The 22,119-nt window shown below is 43.6% G+C and overlaps 2 protein-coding genes across 2 annotated transcripts in view; one reads left to right on the forward strand and one right to left on the reverse strand.

Moving 5' to 3' along the window:
* The first annotated feature begins 7,049 nt into the window (after positions 1 to 7,049).
* Positions 7,050 to 19,650, forward strand: LOC120024604 (reticulon-4-interacting protein 1 homolog, mitochondrial-like). The gene is made up of 9 exons (XM_038968896.1): positions 7,050 to 7,689; positions 7,852 to 8,003; positions 8,700 to 8,768; positions 9,671 to 9,795; positions 10,246 to 10,294; positions 10,465 to 10,601; positions 11,468 to 11,651; positions 17,779 to 17,871; positions 19,088 to 19,650. The coding sequence occupies exons 1-9, from the start codon at positions 7,392 to 7,394 to the stop codon at positions 19,292 to 19,294; spliced, it is 1,314 nt and encodes a 437-aa protein (XP_038824824.1). The 5' UTR covers positions 7,050 to 7,391; the 3' UTR covers positions 19,295 to 19,650.
* A 71-nt stretch (positions 19,651 to 19,721) lies between these two features.
* The window catches only part of LOC120024603 (beta/gamma crystallin domain-containing protein 1-like), a 47,779-nt gene continuing 45,381 nt past the window's right edge, over positions 19,722 to 22,119 (reverse strand). The window contains exons 21-22 of the mRNA XM_038968895.1: positions 21,239 to 21,398; positions 19,722 to 20,252 (exon numbers count right to left, since the gene is read on the reverse strand). Of these exons, the coding sequence (XP_038824823.1) occupies positions 20,164 to 20,252; positions 21,239 to 21,398 (249 nt within the window). The 3' untranslated portion in view covers positions 19,722 to 20,163. The remainder of the gene's footprint in view (positions 20,253 to 21,238; positions 21,399 to 22,119) is intronic.

Consider the following 22,119-nt stretch of genomic DNA (forward strand, 5'->3'; position numbering starts at 1 on the left):
GTATCTGTGGTCTGTTAGAAGTAGGATCATCTGTTTAGTCATTGGTTTGAATTATGAGAGGGACACGACGGGAAGGTGGGAGGAGAGCAAAAGACAGGGAGAAAAGGAACAAGAGAGAAAGAAGGTGATAGATGGGGAAAGAGAGAAAGGAAGAGAGAGAGAGAGAGAGAGAGAGAGAGAGAGAGAGAGAGAGAGAGAGAGAGAGAGAGAAAAAAAATCACTAAAACAATACAGAAATTCACTACAGAAAAAGAAGGAATAGCACGTCAGAAATCAGCTCAATGTAATTGAAGAATCCATAGACTCTAACCACTTCTTGGAAAATTGGAAATCACTACAACACAAAGAATTATCTATCCAAATTGGAGATGAATGGGTAAACCACTTCTCCAATCTTTTTGGCTCTATAACAAAGAACAAACAGCAAAAACATGTTCATGATCAAATACAAATCTTAGAATCAACAATTAAAGACTACCAGAACCCACTGGATTCTCCAATTAACTCTAATGAACTACAGGACAAAATACAAACCCTCCAACCCAAAAAGTCCTGTGGTGTTGGTATCCTCAATGAAATGATAAAATATACAGACAACAAATTCCAATTGGCTGTACTAAAACTCCTTAATCATCCTTAGCTCTGGCATCTTCCCCAATATTTGGAACCAATAACTGATCACCCCATTCCACAAAAGTGGAGACAAATTTGACCCCATTAACTACCGTGGGATATGCGTCGACAGCCTTGGGAAAATCCTCTGCATTATCGTTAACAGCAGACTCGTACATTTCCTCAATGAAAACAATGTACTGAGCAAATGTCAAATTGGCTTTTTACCAAATTATCATACGACAGACCACGTATTCACCCTGCACACCCTAATTGACAAACAAACAAACCAAAACAAAGGCAAAGTCTTCTCATGCTTTGTTGATTTCAAAAAAGCCTTTGACTCAATTTGGCATGAGGATCTGCTATACAAATTGATGGAAAGTGGTGTTGGGGAAAAAACATACAACATTACAAAATCCATAAATACAAACAACAAGTGTGCGGTTAAAATAGGCAAAAACACACACATTTCTTGCCGCAGGGTTGTGGGGTGAGACAGGGTTGCAGCTTAAGCCCCACCCTCTTCAACATATATATCAACGAATTAGCGAGGGCACTAGAACAGTCTGCGGCACCCAGCCTCACCCTAGTAGAATCTGAAGTCAAATGTCTACTGTTTGCTGATGATCTGATGCTTCTGTCACCGACCAAGGAGGGCCGAAAACAGCACCTAGATCTTCTGCACAGATTCTGCCAGAGTTCCTCTGTCCAGAGTATGTGTTCTTTTGCCCATCTTAATCTTTTATTTTTATTGGCCAGTCTGAGATATGGCTTTTTCTTTGCAACTCTGCCTAGAAGGCCAGCATCCCGGAGTCGCCTCTTCACTGTTGACGTTGAGACTGGTGTTTTGCGGGTACTATTTAATGAAGCTGCCAGTTGAGGACTTGTGAAGCGTCTGTTTCTCAAACTAGACATTCTAATGTACTTGTCCTCTTGCTCAGTTGTGCACCGGGGCCTCCCACTCCTCTTTCTATTCTGGTTAGAGCCAGTTTGCACTGTTCTGTGAAGGAAGTAGTACACAGAATTGTACAAGATCTTCAGTTTCTTGGCAATTTGTCGCATGGAATAGCCTTCATTTCTCAGAACAAGAATAGACTGACTAGTTTCTGAAGAAAGGTCTTTGTTTCTGGCCATTTTCAGACTGTAATCAAACCCCAAAATGCTGATGTTCCAGATACTCAACGAGTCTAAAGAAGGCCAGTTGTATTGCTTCTTTAATCAAAACAACCGTTTTCAACTGTGCTAACATATTTGCAAAAGGGTTTTCTAATGATCAATTAGCCTTTTACAATGATAAACACCGATTAGCTAGCACAACGTGCCATTGGAACACCGGAGGGATAGTTGCTGAAAATGGGCCTCTGTACGCTTATGTAGATATTCCATAACAAATCTGCCATTTCCAACTACAATAGTCATTTACAACAATAACAATGTCTACACTGTATTTCTGATCAATTTGATGTTGTTTCAATGGACAAAACAATGTGCTTTTCTTTCAAAAACAAGGACATTTCTAGTGACCCCAAACTGACCCCAAAGTGACCCCAAACGTTTGAACGATAGTGTATATATGATATATATATTTGCCAAATATATACTGTATATGGGCATTGGAAATGATACAGACAATTACATTGATGGAAGCCAGATTCTACCTGCAATATTGAAGCTGATCTACCACCTATTTTTATTTATAAAAAAATGAACACACTAAATGTGATCAATTAAACACATGTCTATTTAGACTGTAGTCTGACTCGACCATGTGATGTAGGCTATCAGTCCCAGGATGGCTAAGGAGACCCAGATAAGAAGCTATACCAGGCTGTTATAAGACTGAGAATCAGGACGCCCCTCCACAGCCCCACACACAAACACATTTTAAAAGGGATGCTAGTGATGTCTGATCCATTTGTGTCCTCATAAGCCTCAGAGGGAAAGCTCTAGCCATCTTTAAACCTTTTCATACAGCGTTAAATAGTAAGGACACTCAGAACAACACAGAACTGCAGCCAGGTTCCTCAGCGTGTGTCCCAATAATACAGGGTTCCCCAAATGGCGGCCTGCGGGCCAAATTGGGCCCGCGGGTGGTTTTATTTGGCTCCCAAGTTTTCTGAGCAAAAAAATAATAATTAATTGTTGGACATAAAAAACTGTAAAAACACCAGGAAATCAGCTCCAAGTAATTTTAATTTGGTAAATCTTTTTCTAACTATTTCCACTCATATAGAGAGACCCATGATTACTTCTGGCCCTTCCTTGGACACTGTGCTATCTAACCTCCAAACGAGCTTCAATGCCATACAACACTCCTTCCGTGGCCTCCAACTGCTCTTAAACGCTAGTAAAACCAAATGCATGCTTTTCAACCGTTCGCTGCCTGCACCCGCACGCCCGACTAGCATCACCACCCTGGACGGTTCCGACCTAGAATATGTGGACATCTATAAGTACCTAGGTGTCTGGCTAGACTGCAAACTCTCCGTCCAGACTCATATCAAACATCTCCAATCCAAAATCAAATCTAGAGTCGGCTTTCTATTTCGCAACAAAGCCTCCTTCACTCACGCCGCCAAACTCACCCTAGTAAAACTGACTATCCTACCGATCCTCGACTTCGGCGATGTCATCTACAAAATAGCTTCCAATACTCTACTCAGCAAACTGGATGCAGTTTATCACAGTGCCATCCGTTTTGTTACTAAAGCACCTTATACGACCCACCACTGCGACCTGTATGCCCTAGTCGGCTGACCCTCGCTACATGTTCGTCGTCAGACCCACTGGCTCCAGGTCATCTACAAGGCTATGCTAGGTAATGTGCCGCCTTATCTCAGTTCACTGGTCACGATGGCTACACCCACCCGTAGCACGCGCTCCAGCAGGTGTATCTCACTGATCATCCCTAAAGCCAAAACCTCATTTGGACACCTTTCCTTCCAGTTCTCTGCTGCCTGCGACTGGAACGAATTGCAAAAATCTCTGAAGTTGGAGACTTTTATCTCCCTCAACAACTTTAAACATCTGCTATCCGAGCAGCTAACCGATCGCTGCAGCTGTACATAGTCCATCGGTATATAGCCCACCCATTTACCTACCTCACCCCCCATACTGCTTTTATTTATTTACTTTTCTGCACCAGTATCTCTACTTGCACATGATCATCTGATGATTTATCACTCCAGTGTTAATCTGCTAAATTGTAATTATTCGATTTATTGCCTACCTCCTCATGCCTTTTGCACACATTGTATATAGATTCTCTTTTTTTCTACCATGTTATTGACTTGTTTATTGTTTACTCCATGTGTAACTCTGTGTTGTTGTCTGTTCACACTGCTATGCTTTATCTTGGCCAGGTCGCAGTTGTAAATGAGAACTTGTTCTCAACTAGCCTACCTGGTTAAATAAAGGTGAAAAAAAATAAAAAAATGATTATATACAAATGTAAGCAAGGTTTGAAATTATTATGTTTTAGTCAAATATTATGTCTGTTTGGGCTTCTTGCAGTCAATTTGCAGTCTACAAATGATTTGTAATTACGTTCTGGCTCCCCGACCGTCCGCTCAAGAAGAAATAGGCCCGCGGCTTAATCTAGTTGATGATCCCTGCAATAATATCTCCTTTCTCCCAAAGTTTTCACTTGTTTACTTGTTCCCCACAAATCCAAAAGCATTGGAAACACACACCTGTTTAGGTAAGGTGCTGGCTAGGCGAATTTCCACCATATTAATTATACCAGTAATTTTCTTTCAAATCAGTGAAGGGACGTGAACAGCTGCACACTTTGGGAGAAAGGAGCGATAATTGGGACTCACTCCTTGTTATAATGAGAATGGCCCCTCACACTTCATTAGGCAGCCTCTACTGTAATGAGGTGGTCTGAAACAAAGTATCCAATATGTGTGTCCTCCTTCCTATCCCCCAAGAGATCTGTGTGATTTTAATACCAGCTCAGTTTATTGGCATGCTGAGTCATGGGCTATGTCCCAAATGGCACCTTATTCCATATGTAGTGCACTATTTTTGACCAGGGCCCATGGGGATCTGGTCAAAAGTAGTGCACTTTATATGGAATATGGTGCCATTTGGATGAGGACGATGGTTATTCTGCTTCAGAGGCTCTGGGTACAATCTTTTGCTCCAATCTCAACTAGCACTCATTTGAGGCAGAGTATTTCAGGTGAAACTCTATGGGTTCATCTTCTACTGTTTGAAGTTGAACCAATGCTCTGTAGACTACTGCCGGTGAGCTCATTAATCAAATTAAATCAAATGTTATTTGTCACATGCGCTGAATATTAACAGGTGTAGACCTTCCGGTGAAATGCTTCCTGTCAAGCCCTTAACCAACAAAGCAGTTTTAAGAAAATAGAGTTAATACAATACAAGTTGAGCTACTGTATATTTCTGACGAGTGTCTTTTCATTACAAGCAGGGAAGCAGTAGTGAAGTAGGCTGCACATGTAGTATAACTGTAGGTGAATCAAGGCAGAGATAACGCAATCAAGATAAACCAGGATAGGCTAAGCTAATTCAAATGATCACCATGTCATTATCATCCGAAAGCCCAAACCATCAACTGATACCCCCTGTATATAGTCTCGCTATTGTTATTTTACTGCTGCTCTTTGATTATAAAAAAAAATGTTTTAATTATTTTTTGGGGGGGGTATTTTTCTTAAAACTGCATTATTGGTTAAGGGCTTGTAAGTAAGCATTTCACTGTAAGTTCTACACCTGTTGTATTCGGCGCATGTGACAAATACAATTTGATTTGATTTGATTTGACACAAACTATTCCAAGTGAATGTGAGCCAATCTCTGTTGTACTGTCCTCTGGCCTCAGGGGACCCAGGCACCTTTATTCATATCATTTGGTCCTAAGTTCCTGGAATTGCATGTCACCATGTCTGTGCACACTATCAAATAAAGTAGCCTACATTAGAATCTATGGTGTGGCCGGAGGTCAATCCTAGGAAACCAACATCAGGAGTCTATTCATTAATGTACACCGTAGAAAAATGTTTTGCAACTGAAACAAGGGTTTCTTATTGGACAAATTCAGTTAGTGCCTCCCCTTTTTGTCCTGTTTGCTTCCGTTTGGTTCCTAGAGTAAATAAAGCCCTGTTGTTCTTTCACTGAACACAAACTGTACTGTATAAAGCAGGGTTGGGGTCAATTCAGAATTTCAGAATGTAATTCAATTCAATCAATGAATCTAATACATTATCGGAAATGTATTTTTCTGATATTAAAAAACATTATGAGGATTATGAATTATTATAGACAACCCACAACATAATCTTAGAATATTTCCAGACCACTGTAATTATTTAAAATTGTTTTAGGAGAATGCGTTTTAAAAATGAACTACATAGTAGTGTTAACCATACAGGATGGTCAAATAAACATTATTATGGTGATGTGTAGAATAAATAAACCATTTGAGTTTCATTGGATTAAATTCTACTTCCTTTAATTCAAATTCAATTCAAATTCTGTGACCAATTTTAATTAAATTCAAATTCAAGAATTGAATTGGAATTAAAGAGCAATTTCTCAACTCAGTTTAGAATTGACCCTAACCCTGGTATAAAGCTCCAATGGCTCAGGTGATCGATTATACAAGCAGATGCTAAGAAGAAACAAACAGTACAAACAAATAAACACAGCAAGGCAAAGTTACTGATCTGTCCCTCACACCATTTTATCAAGCAGATTATTCCTGGCTGACACAAAGATTTGGCACACTAGAGAGAAACAGTAATGGAGCCTTTTTGTAGGCAATAACTCCAGCATTGATTCGGTGGACAAAGCCTATAGGGAAATAATAGTTTGTAGGGTTTTTTGGATAACCTCTGAAAATAAAGTCTGTGGTAAATACAGGCTTAGGAGATCTTATACGTTTTGTTTTATGACATAATCTTCATCAGCTAACGTCACCTTTTTTATGTAATAAAAAAGCGCAAAACGCACATAAAGGTTTCATAATTCATAAAGGTCACGTGTTAACATGACTGATATTATCATAGAACAAAACATATAAGATATCCTAAACCTGTGTTAACCTTGGACCTTGTTTTCTGCATTTTCCCCAAAAGCCTAATCTTTCCCCATTTATTTTCCCCATAGGGATTGCTGAACGAACCAGAGGTAACTAATTTGCGGGTTTAGGACTACAAGGTGGCGAGTTCTATTTGCCTAGTTCAGTCGTGGCTGGAGGGAGACATGCTAGGTGGGTGGGGTTGGGAAGGGAGTGGGAGGTTGGGGTGGAGCCTCACTTCTTTTTCTTCTTCTTTTTTCCCTCTTTGCATACTAAATGTATAGTTACTTTTCGGCTCTGTGAAGGAAATATGCAATTCACACTCCGACCTGTTAACGGCAGCAATACACGACGAAGCATATAGTCTGCCGGAAAACTACACGAAGAAGAATGAGGTCAGCGGTAACTGAGAGCGCAGAGTAGGAAGCGAATGTTGTGTAAGTTATGTACCAGGGGCACGTCATGTAACTTATTGATTTTAGTTATCAAGATAGAGATATTTTGGGATTTTCGTTCATGCATCATTTCGGGTAATTCATTAAACCTTTAAGGTATTTCTATGAGCGTGTATGTTTAATGAATAACTACATGTCACCTCAACGCTGACATTCATAATTATCGTACTATTGACATGTAGCCCTTACATTAGACAGTGCATGAAGCCATTTATACTTTTCTACACAGTTGATTTGATAGACATTTCAGGAGGTGGATAATAACATTCGATATGGGCTCTGTCAAAGTCACAGCGTGCTGCAGGCAGCTATTTTTGCCCCATGCAAGAGCACTTGCTTTAACTACAAAGATGGCTAGTTCTGGGAACATCATATGCTCCCTTCGAAGAAATCTCGGTTCCTCTTCGAGATTGCGGTCCAGGATGCCAGCTTGGGTGATTGACGAGTATGGCAACAATGGGGTACTGCGGTTCACTGAAGATGCAACAGCTCCCAGTGTCAACTCAGCAAGTGAGGTCTTAATCCAGGTCCACGCTGCAAGCCTCAACCCTCTCGACATATCCATGAGGAGTAAGTATCTATAAGTCTATAATATCAATATGCTCATGGTCATATTTCCTTATAAACCAAGATTATGGGACTTCAGTCAGTTGCAGTGCATTAGCGGTCATGGGAATAATTTTGCATCTTTATCACAATTGTTTTACTAATCTGTCTGTTTATATTTCTCAGGTGGGTATGGGTCAAATCTTCTGAAGCTGAGATGGGACCCGGTGTCTTTGGGTCAGAACGGAGGCGAGTTTCCCATCATACTGGGTCGGGATGTCTCTGGCGTGGTGGTGGATTGTGGGTCGGGAGTGACCCATTTCAAACCAGGAGATGAGGTACGTAGTTGAGCAGCTCTGATGTGGCCTAGTAACAGTCGTTAGGGCCGACCGTAGCAAAACGTTTTGCAACGGAAAATGAAAATGGACATTTGTTATTGAACAAGTCCAAGTTGTCTCTCCAGTTTTTACTCGGGTTCCTTCATTTGGTGTTTACTGAACACAACCATGCTGAGTCGGGATGGCATGCACAGTGCCTTCCTGTGACATTCAAGAGAACAGCCGTTTTGCTGATCGAATGAAAACCGTACTTTTTACCTACTGGTAAATTATTTGCATTGTTGGCAGGAATGAAATGGGTGTTGTTTTTTCTTCTACACTTGTCACACTCATTATCTGATACCTTGTTTATCAAGTAGGATTACATAGAGATACCCTTAGAATGTATTTTCCATCCCTAGTGGTTGTGGCCCGTCTGGGCTGCCTCCTCTGCTGAGCCTCCGCCGGGCTGCAGGTGGTGTGCAGAAACTCATCTAGTCCAAATGTTCCACCTGTCTGGTTGTTGCCTGTCTGCTTATTGTAACAAGTTTGATTTAGTTTTTCGAGGACTTCGGCGTTGTTTTGTGTTTTTCGTATGCATTACGTTGTTATTGTAAATAACTGATGTGTTGAAAATATAAAATGTTTGAAATAATATATATATATTATTTTGTGTGTTTTTTGTTGTTGTGTGTTTTGTGTTTTTTTTCTTCACAGGTGTGGGCAGCCATTCCTCCATGGAAGCAGGGCAGCCTAGCAGAGATGGTGAATCTGACAGAGTATGAGGTAATTCTACTATGACTGTGTATGCTACATGCAATGACATTGTTGTTATTATGAATTGTTTTCCAAACAGGTTTTCATTCATTGTGTTATCCCATTATACGTGTAGAAACTGAATTGTTTCACGAAATATACCGTAGTCTTTGTAAGACAGACCACCCTCTTGGTGTTCAGTCGTCTGCTGAATAGAAAAGAACATTGGCTTTTTTCAGATTTGAATGGCTCTGTTATAGAGGAGACTATTAGCTTATTTTAATGGCTCTGTTTTCAAACAAATGGAAGTACCAGGGGGCATCGCTTTCTACGAACCCTTGCTTCAACTGAGAAAACATGTAAAACAAACTTGGATGAGGTGCAAGTCTATTATTATGTAATCATTTAATCATATTGCAATGAAGTGTGCATAATTAATTAAGACTCCCAGTACAACTGGTTCCATGAGCCAGTGAAAGCAGCAATTAGGCTAGCCAGACAAACTGAGTTGTGTGGTGCATCATTTGTTTGGCACTTCTCAGCATGCTATCCTGGTGTCCTGCTGTCCTGTCCTGTTGTCCTGTCCTGTTGTCCTGTCCTGTTGTCCTGTCCTGTTGTCCTGTCCTCGCAGCAACTCCAGTCGTTCCGTTTTCCCATCGTTGCCTGAAACAAAAGAAAGGGTAAAGGGAGGGAAGAGTAACGGTTAAGCACGTACAGATGTGTGAGAGAGTTTGTGCCTACTGTATGTCCTTCTAGTAGTTACCCTATGTGTGTGTGTGTGTGTGTGTGTGTGTGTGTGTGTGTGTGTGTGTGTGTGTGTGTGTGTGTGTGTGTGTGTGTGTGTGTGTGTGTGTGTGTGTGTGTGTGTGTGTGTGTGTGTGTGTGTGTTGTATGAATAACAAAAATTGTATTTGTGTGCCCTCCCACCTCAGGTCTCCCACAAACCAAGGTCGCTGAGTCACAAGGAGGCGGCGTCCATCCCCTACGTGGCTGCCACGGCCCTGTCTGCCCTGGTCAACGCGGGCGGCCTGTGCAGAAACCACTGCACTAACAAACGGCAAGTACACACACATCCATACATGACCAAATTGGCCATCTCCCAGACTCCTGCTCTGTGACAGTAGGTCCCCACCCTGTTCCACTCTGGCCACAAACCCTAGACCAACACTTTGCACTTCTGAAGCAGCATTCTAACTAATCACTATACCAGAACCCATGGTCTTGGTTTGAGCAAGAGTATCTTTACTTTAAGTGTCACGCAGGATGACATCCCTGCTGCGTGATGCTCACTCTGGGTCTCGGCTAATCAGCCAGCGATACTTGTCTGATATATGTTTTACACTGAACATAGATGGATCATCTTCTCTCTTTGAATCCTGACCTCATGTCTGATCTCTCTCTCTCTCTCCCCCACCCTGTCTCTCTCTCTCTCCCCCACCCTGTCTCTCTCCTGTCTCTCTCTTTCTCTCCCTCTGCCCCCCCCCCTTCTCTCCTCTCTCTCTCTCAGAGTTCTTATCACCGGAGCCTCAGGTGGTGTTGGAACGTTCTCCATCCAGGTAAGGACCTTTCAGATCTGACCAGCAGCTCATAGCACCAACACTAAAGACTCACCTCACACCAGCACCAGTGGTTGGTTGACCTTGTGCAATCATAAAGAGTATACACACATCAACACACACCCACACAGAGAGGTGTCTCTCTCACTAAGTGTCTGTTTCCTCTGTAGCTGCTGAAGGCCTGGGGTGCCCACGTGACAGTGACCTGCTCCCACAATGCCGAGGGACTGGTGAGGGGTCTGGGGGCGGATGAAGTGGTGGACTACACGGCGGGAGATGTGGCCACGGAGCTGGGACTGCTGGAAAAGTGGGTTTTATTAGTTGGAATAATGTAAAAGTGCGTGTATCAAGGAATGTTTAAAACACTTTTTACAACCCTGTGATGTGTCGACTGAGACAGGGCCACAACACTAGAAGATAATGAGTGCCTCAAAGAGATCATGTATCTTAAATAAACCCTATTTTATCCATTGAGATTCTCCTCTAGATCTGATCTAACATATTTCTGAGACATCATGAGAGTAGCTAGCTGCCAAGGTCCAATCTAATGACATACAGTCACGTTCCCACTCGAATACCACTTTCCCCACCAACTCTCTCCCTGGCCAACGTCATAAACAACATTACCCACCCACGCAGCTGAGCAAGGTTGATTTGGCATACCTGCTCACTGATTCACTTCCTGGTTTCCATGGCAACGTGGCTCAAGGACTAGAGTGGGAAACTAAATGCTCTCCATTGGGGGGGGGGGGGGGGGGGGGGGGGGGTTGGTGGGCTGATCAGAATAAACCCTGTTAACCTTGTCTCAGTGGTCCTGAGTGAAGACACACTTCAATCCCTTAGGCTTGGCTAGACATCTGTTTATTTTCAGGTTGACCTCTATATTTGTCTATTGAATAGCATGACGGTATAGTACTTAAGAGTGTTGTGTTGTTGTGGATTGGATTCTCTCTTTCTCTTTCTTTCTCTTCCTCTCTCTTATCATGTTTACACTGGTGAATCAAGCAGAACTCTACTGCGCTGCCCTGGTTACACATCCTTCATCTTAGTTGGAACCGTGCTGGACTGAACAAAGTGAAAGAAAGTACCCGAGTCAATACAGAGTCTCAGGTTGGCATGATGGTGTGTTAGACTTTTTCACTATAACCACTGTCTCCCTGTGTTCCCCCTCAGGTTCGACGTGATTCTGGACAATGTGGGTGGGGACTCGGAGCAGTGGGCCCTGGGCCTGCTAAAGTCCTGGTCAGGGGCCAAATACGTGACCCTGGTCACCCCCTTCCTGCTTAACATCGACTCCATGGGCTTGCTGGAGGGAGCCGTCCACTCAGGACTCAACCTGCACCAGAAGGTCATCACGGTAAGCTAGCAAAACAAGTTGATGCCGGCAGTGTGAACAATGCATACGTGTCACGGATGAGGTCTGAACTCCGGTCTTACGCTCGGGAAACAAACGTCTGAACCATTAGACCAAGTCGCTGGTAGGGCTACCTCATCACGAGAGCTTGAGTCCGATTCACCTCCGTTACATACGCATGGGAAAACTTCCTAAAATATCAATGCACTCTCATGTCAAAGTTTAAAAAAGCCTTTATTGTAACTTGACTAAACCAACCGACCACGCCCCTCTGTCAGGGTGGGGGTTACAGGGGCCTTTTCACACCGCTGCGGTGGCCAGGTTACACATCAAACAATTGCTAGAACCATGCTGGAAAAGACAATGTAATAAATAAAATCTGTGCCAATGCTTTACAATAGTGTGAAAAATGGATAAGTGAAACCCCTTAGTTTGGCCAGGGTGGGGTAGTTGGCACCATGTGACTGATTCAACCATGGCCTGTATGACTTATATTTATGTTTTTATGAGCGTTTGTCTGCTTGTTCTCATGTTGTCTTTTTGGTCTCGTTCGCTCCTTCTGTGCTGTGCACCTTCCCATTTACACCAGAGATCTGTATATAATGACTAGATGCTCATGTCTCCGCCCTAACAATGGGGGTCGTTGTCCCAAAGGCGGCAAAGCAGACGTAATACTTAAGTTCATAAAAACGCATTGGGCTTATCCTGGACATATTTTGGCGAGAGTGGCACCTCTCGCTTCGCCTCTTTCTCCCAAGCCTCTACCACACACAACAAAAAAGATGAGAGATCACTTCTTCTCTGACAAACGGTTTCAACTCTCTATTTGCATTTGAGGTTTGGTCCAACAGAATGGGTCATATGGACACCATAACACATGGAGAAATGATTATACTGTAATAGAGGAGAAATTAACCTTTCTAATGAAACCCTGTATGTCTCAACTCCTCAGAAATAAAGTAGGCCACTTGATTTCAACATCTGAACAAAGTGGACAGGCTAACATGCTGTTCAAACAATTGGAGACGGACAGAAGGGTGTGTTCATAACAATTCAACTGTTCTACCTTGTTAGCTGGATTCAGAGCTTGTGAAATTATACCTAGATCCAAGTTGGCTGAACTAGAAATATAAATATTAGCTGGCTACTCACTAGCCCGTGGGCTTGTGCTTGAGAGATTGAGACCGGTGTTCATTTTCTAGAATACCTGCTACATTATTAGTGAATGTGCATTATGCATGGTTCTGGTAATTTTTATAGACAAACCTGAAAGCCAGATCAGTGATTATAGCAACAAAAAAAACCCAGGTACAACTATTTTGATAAAATAATTAAATTACAAGTGGGTCTTATGGTTGTGGAAGGAATATATTCAGCCTCGGTATGATTACACAAGCCCTGAATTCATTAAATAATCGCTGACTGTTTTTAATGCAGTGGATTTGACCTTTAATTTTACAACAAAGCTTATTTAGAAAAAACATTTTAAAAAATCGAGAAATGCAGTACCAGTCAAAAGTTTGGACACACCGACTCATTCCAGGGTGAAAAAAAATAGAGATAAAATAGAGATATGAGTTTTAGGCCATATGGCCTGGACCTAACTTCAATATGGTTTGTGCTTAATCAGTGCAAATAACCTGTTCTAAACGATTTCATGAGGAAGAAATTACACAGGAGGAATCCACCCGTTTGCGTGTGTGTCTCTGTGAATGTGTGTGTCTCTCTCTCTCTCTGTGTGTTTGTCTCTCTTTCTATATGAGTGTCTCTGTGAGTGTGTGTGTATGTCTCTGTGAGTGTGTGTGTGTGTCTCTCTGTGAGTGTGTGTGTCTCTCTGTGAGTGTGTCTCTGTGAGTGTGTGTGTGAGTGTGTCTCTCTCTGTGAGTGTGTGTGTGTATTACATGCAGCTGGGCTGTTTGGAGTTCATGTGTAATAGCCTGGGTGTGGTGAAGCTGAACTAAATGGATGGATGGTTTGGAACAGGGTGGAGCTGAACTAAATGGATGGATGGTCTGGAACAGGGTGGAGCTGAACTAAATGGATGGATGGTCTGGAACAGGGTGGAGCTGAACTAAATGGATGGATGGTCTGGAACAGGGTGGAGCTGAACTAAATGGATGGATGGTCTGGAACAGGGTGGAGCTGAACTAAATGGATGGATGGTCTGGAACAGGGTGGAGCTGAACTAAATGGATGGATGGTCTGGAACAGGGTGGAGATGAACTAAATGGATGGATGGTCTGGAACAGGGTGGAGCTGAACTAAATGGATGGATGGTTACCAACAGGGTGGAGCTGAACTAAATGGATGGATGGTCTGGAACAGGGTGGAGCTGAACTAAATTGATGGATGGTCTGGAACAGGGTGGAGCTGAACTAAATGGATGGATGGTTTGGCACAGGGTGGAGCTGAACTAAATGGATGGATGGTCTGGAACAGGGTGGAGCTGAACAAAATGTATGGATGGTTACCAACAGGGTGGAGCTGAACTAAATGGATGGATGGTCTGGAACAGGGTGGAGCTGAACTAAATGGATGGATGGTCTGGAACAGGGTGGAGCTGAACTAAATGGATGGATGGTTACCAACAGGGTGGAGCTGAACTAAATGGATGGATGGTCTGGAACAGGGTGGAGCTGAACTAAATGGATGGATGGTCTGGAACAGGGTGGAGCTGCACTAAATGGATGGATGGTCTGGAACAGGGTGGAGCTGAACTAAATGGATGGATGGTCTGGAACAGGGTGGAGCTAAACTAAATGGATGGATGGTCTGGAACAGGGTGGAGCTGAACTAAATGGATGGATGGTCTGGAACAGGGTGGAGCTGAACTAAATGGATGGATGGTCTGGAACAGGGTGGAGCTGAACTAAATGGATGGATGCTCTGGAACAGGGTGGAGCTGAACTAAATGGATGGATGCTCTGGAACAGGGTGGAGCTGAACTAAATGGATGGATGGTTTGGAACAGGGTGGAGCTGAACTAAATGGATGGATGGTCTGGAACAGGGTGGTGAAGCTGAACTAAATGGATGGATGGTCTGGAACAGGGTGGAGCTGCACTAAATGGATGGATGGTCTGGAACAGGGTGGAGCTGAACTAAATGGATGGATGGTCTGGAACAGGGTGGAGCTAAACTAAATGGATGGATGGTCTGGAACAGGGTGGAGCTGAACTAAATGGATGGATGGTCTGGAACAGGGTGGAGCTAAACTAAATGGATGGATGGTCTGGAACAGGGTGGAGCTGAACTAAATGGATGGATGGTCTGGAACAGGGTGGAGCTGAACTAAATGGATGGATGGTCTGGAACAGGGTGGAGCTGAACTAAATGGATGGATGGTTACCAACAGGGTGGAGCTGAACTAAATGGATGGATGGTCTGGAACAGGGTGGAGCTGAACTAAATGGATGGATGGTCTGGAACAGGGTGGAGCTGAACTAAATGGATGGATGGTCTGGAACAGGGTGGAGCTGAACTAAATGGATGGATGGATGGTCTGGAACAGGGTGGAGCTGAACTAAATGGATGGATGGTCTGGAACAGGGTGGAGCTGAACTAAATGGATGGATGGTCTGGAACAGGGTGGAGCTGAACTAAATGGATGGATGGTCTGGAACAGGGTGGAGCTGAACTAAATGGATGGATGGTCTGGAACAGGGTGGAGCTGAACTAAATGGATGGATGGTCTGGAACAGGGTGGAGCTGAACTAAATGGATGGATGGTCTGGAACAGGGTGGAGATGAACTAAATGGATGGATGGTCTGGAACAGGGTGGAGCTGAACTAAATGGATGGATGGTTACCAACAGGGTGGAGCTGAACTAAATGGATGGATGGTCTGGAACAGGGTGGAGCTGAACTAAATGGATGGATGGTCTGGAACAGGGTGGAGCTGAACTAAATGGATGGATGGTCTGGAACAGGGTGGAGCTGAACTAAATGGATGGATGGTCTGGAACAGGGTGGAGCTGAACTAAATGGATGGATGGTTTGGCACAGGGTGGAGCTGAACTAAATGGATGGATGGTCTGGAACAGGGTGGAGCTGAACAAAATGTATGGATGGTTACCAACAGGGTGGAGCTGAACTAAATGGATGGATGGTCTGGAACAGGGTGGAGCTGAACTAAATGGATGGATGGTCTGGAACAGGGTGGAGCTGAACTAAATGGATGGATGGTCTGGAACAGGGTGGAGCTGAACTAAATGGATGGATGCTCTGGAACAGGGTGGAGCTGAACTAAATGGATGGATGGTTACCAACAGGGTGGAGCTGAACTAAATGGATGGATGGTTTGGAACAGGGTGGAGCTGAACTAAATGGATGGATGGTCTGGAACAGGGTGGAGCTGAACTAAATGGATGGATGGTTACCAACAGGGTGGAGCTGAACTAAATGGATGGATGGTCTGGAACAGGGTGGAGCTGAACTAAATGGATAGATGCTCTGGAACAGGGTGGAGCTGAACTAAATGGATGGATGGTCTGGAACAGGGTGGAGCTGAACTAAATGGATGGATGGTCTGGAACAGGGTGGAGCTGAACTAAATGGATGGATGGTTTGGAACAGGGTGGAGCTGAACTAAATGGATGGATGGTCTGGAACAGGGTGGAGCTGAACTAAATGTATGGATGGTCTGGAACAGGGTGGAGCTGAACTAAATGGATGGATGGTCTGGAACAGGGTGGAGCTGAACTAAATGTATGGATGGTTACCAACAGGGTGGAGCTGAACTAAATGGATGGATGGTTTGGAACAGGGTGGAGCTGAACTAAATGGATGGATGGTCTGGAACAGGGTGGAGCTGAACTAAATGGATGGATGGTCTGGAACAGGGTGGAGCTGAACTAAATGGATGGATGGTCTGGAACAGGGTGGAGCTGAACTAAATGGATGGATGGTCTGGAACAGGGTGGAGCTGAACTAAATGGATGGATGGTCTGGAACAGGGTGGAGCTGAACTAAATGGATGGATGGTCTGGAACAGGGTGGAGCTGATTCTTAGGTAATCTTGGTTAACCCAGAACTAAAGTTTTGCGTAATTGGTCAGCTGCTAGATTAAGTTCAGGGTCCAGACATGTTAAAAGAGATGAAGAGATGTTAGAACGAGGAGCTCCACCCTCTCTCTTTGCGGGCAAGTCTATGGGCCGAATGTCCCCTTCCGAAATTCAAAAGATACGAACACCTGTGAAATCGTGATTGGTCCAAATAAGCTTAAGCACTGGAACTATTGCTGTTTGTTTGCTATCAGTGCCCATAGTATAAAGACTGATCTATGGCACCATTCATGTTTAAGTAGTCTGCCCACGACAGATTACTGCTTAGGGGACTTTGCTATGTAGTCCTCCCGAACAACACAAGCCTGGTAGGCAAGGACAATTACTCTGGCAGTGAGTTATAATAGTCACTAGACTGTCTGACTGTCTGTGAGTTACACACACGGGGTGGGGGGCTGCTGAAACGGCAGTTTTTAGGCAGTTAAATCACTAAATGCCTGTATGTGTATGTTTGTGTGTGTGTCTGTATGTTTCCTGCCAAGCCTCTGGCTCAGGACCCTATTGTCTGGGTGAGCAGCTGGCTGGCCATATCGGGCGACTGCGGGGCTAAAGCATGAGTCACACTGGACAGACAGACTAGGGCTGGAGCTGGACACAGTACCTGAGAGAGCACAGCCAAATGGGGACCTCTAGTGGGCCAATGTAGCCTTACTAGTCACGAACACAAGTGGCACTTTCATAGCCTGTTCCGAGATCAGTTTGTGCCATCATGTCATATCCTTGTCATGACACTGACTTGACATGTCGGGCATAACAAGGTGTTGACATAATAGTACAGACCTGGGACCAGGCTAGCACATTCACTTATTTCTGGAGACACATAGGATAATGCCACCACGTGTTAACTTAGCATTATTATGTGACTATGCAGTGTTGTATAGGATGTGTACAGTGCAGTACATGGTGCTACCAAACGGTCATTATCAAGGTCATTTCACCAGCGTTTGTGCTTGCTGTTCATATTTAGTCCCTGGTCGGTTTTCTGTATGTTTATGGCCGTTGGGGACAATAAAGATGTATTGAATTGAAGTCGGATAGTATCTTGACGTTCAGATCTTTCCCTCTCAGAACATGTGTAACGGAGTGTTCTACCGCTGGGGGTTCTATGCTCCAGACGGCCCGGCGCTGGACGAGGTCAGCCAGCTGGTGGATGCCGGAAAGGTACTGCTACTGCATTCTCTAGTCTATAACATCCTACAGTAACTCATTTCTACAGATGGAAATTAGCCAGGTAGGTGGGTCTATACATGCCACAGATTCCAAGCATTGTCCTATATTCAGAGTCCCTCTGTCTTTGTGTGTGGGCATTCCCCTGTGTCGGTGTGTGGTTGGCTATGAGTCAGATTTGAACAGTGAATGGGTTTCCAACAGTGCTGAGCAGCCATTTGCTAAAGTGCCCCCCCCCCCCCCCCCCCCCCCCCCCCCCCCCCCCCCCCCCCCCCCCTCCCCAGTCACGGGTGTAATCCATACCCCTTTGTCCCAGGGATTATAGGGACAGCATGGCATTTTGGGGAGCGGGGGTGCTGTGCTGGTGGCAGGAATCCATTCACACAGACATACATCACACACACCCCAATCCCTGTCAGTATGGAGATAGATTTCTATCACAATGTTTCAAATATATTAGTTGTGAGTCACAAACAGAAGATGCAACTTTTAAATATCTGACTGTAAATATGCCCATATAGGTCCACGAACATATGTCATGATCCAAAAGCAAATGAGTCATCAACAAAAATAAATAACAAATAAATGCAAGACAGGTTTTTTCTGGTTAAAACAGAACATTTTACAAACATATTTCTTTCTTTACAAACACAAGTGGTCAAATATGCTTTTGTGAATGTGACATTTGACAACATTTGTTACTCCACAGATTACATTTGTGACCTCCATTTTACATATTTGTGACTCACTACTTAGTTTTCTAATGAAACGTTAAAAATATATATCTCCACAGTCTCTCACTGTGACGCCAGTAGCCGGTCCATTCATTGTTAATGACGAGACACAGACGAGAATAACATGTTGGGTGGTGGGAGGGGGGCACAGGATTGTCCTTCCTCATCACATTTTTAACACTAGCCCCTCCCTCTTTTTTGTTGTTGTTGACACTTGTGCATTCATTTGGAGATGATTTGCGCATGGGTGGTTGAATGTATTCATAGATTACTAATGTGTTTAGAGTTCTCCTGCAGTATGTATTAGTTTGGTTGGTTGAGGTCCATACACACAGCTCGCTGCAAAAACAAGCAAGTCATTTTATTGGTTCTAGTTACACATTTAGTCCTAGGGCATTTCCTTGAGGTGGTTGTTCATTGGTGGATTGTGTTTTTACTGTTCATGTGTGTACAGACACTGTGTTGTCATTCCTTAGATCCTTCCAGTGGTGGAGGCCACGTTCCTGTTCTCCCAGGTGCCCCTGGCCTTCCAGAAAGTAGAGGGGGGTCACGCCAGGGGGAAGACTGTGGTCACCGTGGCCCAAGAGGAAGAGGGGACCGGAGTGACTGAAGAGGAGGGGGAGACTAGTGACACCCCAGAGCAAGTCAGGGAGGAAGTCAGGCAAGCAGCGCCAAAGAGCTAAACCGCTGTGATGTCAACACTAAGCATTGGGTCACTAAGGCACGCAACTGTTTTTTTTAAACGCTTTGCAACGGACAACTTAAAACATTTTTGTTTTTTGGTCCAGTCCAGATAGTCCCACCCTGTTTCAGTCAGTTTTCTTCCATTTTCCTAATGGACATGACCCTGAATATGGTTTGTCCATGTCCATCCTGTAGAACGCTGAACTCTTGAGCTCTACTGCAAAACACTGTTTGGTTTGCGCTTTTGCAGATAAACTGCTTGTTTGAGAAAGGCAACATTTATTTATCTTATGGTTTGTCTTGTGTGTTGAGAATTCATTACGGAAAAGTAAAATATATACATTTTGGCCTGCGCAATTGATTCATACTTTTATGACATGTTTTGTTAGGCAATTTGTTATTCCAAATATTCTAGATAACAAAATATAATCACATCACATATTTATTTACATAAGGACATCAATGGCAGAAGGGAATAAGATGTCAAAAAAATACATATTCATCAACAATGTCAAACTCGTATATTATCAGATATTAAAGGGTAGGTAAAGTATTTCAAGTTTAGTCTGAGTCCATTTTCCCATAATGTAGTAATGAATACTATTGTTTTGTCCCTGTTTGTTCGTGAAGAAGTAATGCGATATTATAGATTATCCAGGAAATTTGATATATTTTCCATGTTGATCGCAGAGGAAAGATTATACTGTATATAAGCTTCTCTTCCAGCAGCAAATGTTCTGTTCCTGAGGCATCTTGTCCTTGAGGCTTGTATGGGGCCCACGCTGCAGCTGCGTCACAGAGCGCTGAGGCCCCTCATCATACTGCACCTCAGAGACTACACCTAGTTCTTCCCTCTCAAAACAAGACCTCAGAGTATCTCCACTGTCCATCTTTGGTTGGGTTTGTTTGGATCAAACGCATTGAGAATCACCTGGTTTCTGTCATATTGTTGACCACCTGCAATGACAGACAAAATTATTTGAGTTGTGCCTTGTTTAAATACAATGTGTCCCTTCCTTCCTTGGGCCAATCACTGATCTGCCAAGGTTGGATCAGTGAAAGCACAATGGAAACGTTGCCTTAACTTATCCAGACAACGTTGCCTTAACTTACCCAGACAACGTTGCCATAACTTATCCAGACAACGTTGCCTTAACTTATCCAGACAACGTTGCCTTAACTTATCCAGACAACGTTGCCTTAACTTATCCAGACAACGTTGCCTTAACTTATCCAGACAACGTTGCCTTAACTTATCCAGACAACGTTGCCTTAACTTACCCAGACAACGTTGCCTTAACTTACCCAGACAACGTTGCCTTAACTTACCCAGACAACGTTGCCTTAACTTACCCAGACAACGTTGCCTTAACTTATCTAATAACTTACTGATTAGTGAATACCTCAAAGAAGGGGAAAAGGAGGGGCAAATTTGAGGGGGGTTTTCAAAGCCTATCGGTGAATCCCAAAACACCCCTGGTCCCTACCAACTCGATTGGAAGGCCCTTCCTTGGGACACTTGTGCATATGGAGGGGCGAGGAGAAGGGAGTGATTTGAGATTCAGCCTGTCTGTCTCAACTTGTCACAAGCCTACTTGATACTGAATCCAGCTGCAGCCCATTGTCATGTCTCTGTCCATCCACAAGGTGTTGCTAATTCACAATTATTCTAGTCAAATTACCTAATCTAAGTAAAACCCCAGAACTGAATGAAGTGAAACCAGTGAACAATACAATACACAGACTAGTTCCTGTAGCTTTGAGGTATTATTGCAATAGGTTTCTCTTGCCTTCTGATTGGCTGGGTAGCAATGTCGTCATATTGCTCCTACCTATCAAATCCTCTCAGATCTACAGGAGTGGCTGGGGAGTTGGGAGTCATATTCATTTGTGTAGCCTAGTGAATATGAACCTGGTATCCCATGTTTTTGTTTTTGCCTCACCTTTGACCTCCAGGAGCAGGTCGGGGCTGGCGGTGTAGCGGATGAGGCCATCAGGCGTAATGCTCCAGCAGGAGGGTTGTTTGCCAGGCTCAGGTGAGAGGCCCATACGACTGCCTGTCATGGCCACGCTGCACGGAGCCACACAGCAATCCTCCTGCACCTGGACAGACAGAGTAGAAAACTTTAGCTTGAAAAACTTTTATCTTCTAAAGAGGAAATAATTTGTACCGACATTCAATCACACACTTTAAATAAAGAACGGGCCTGCATCAAGCATAAACACTAGTTGAGTGTTGTAATAAACCATATAAGTGCAACATAGAGCATGATGCTGTGAGATGTGGCAGGGAGTCCAGAGTACAAAGGCTGTTATGAACTCACTAATTAAAGTCATGGGTCGGAAATTTAAAGTTCATGAAATAATAATCGACGTGCTTACTCAAAAGTTCTACTCTCAAAAATAGTTGGGTGCAGGATCCTCGTCGATAGTCCATGAACAATGAAATGGATGGCATTCAATTTCTGTGAAGTTACAAGGCCATGTTCAGAGTGCTTCTCTGGAAGCATAAACTATTAGAACTGTACAGTAGGTGTAGCCCACGGCCAAGACAGACTACTCTATAGATAGAATACTTAACAAATCCCCAAGGATTTGATTACCCAAGAACCAGCAGTACTCCAGGATCTGATTTAAATACCCCGGCTCTAGTGCTTGTTAAGTCACAGTTTTCATTACATTTTACATTTACATTTAAGTCATTTAGCAGACGCTCTTATCCAGAGCGACTTACAAATTGGAAAGTTCATACATATTCATCCTGGTCCCCCCGTGGGAATTGAACCCTGGTCCCCCCGTGGGAATTGAACCCACAACCCTGGCG

This window comes from Salvelinus namaycush, chromosome 29, assembly GCF_016432855.1.
Source record: "Salvelinus namaycush isolate Seneca chromosome 29, SaNama_1.0, whole genome shotgun sequence".
NCBI classification, from domain to species: Eukaryota; Metazoa; Chordata; class Actinopteri; order Salmoniformes; family Salmonidae; genus Salvelinus; species Salvelinus namaycush.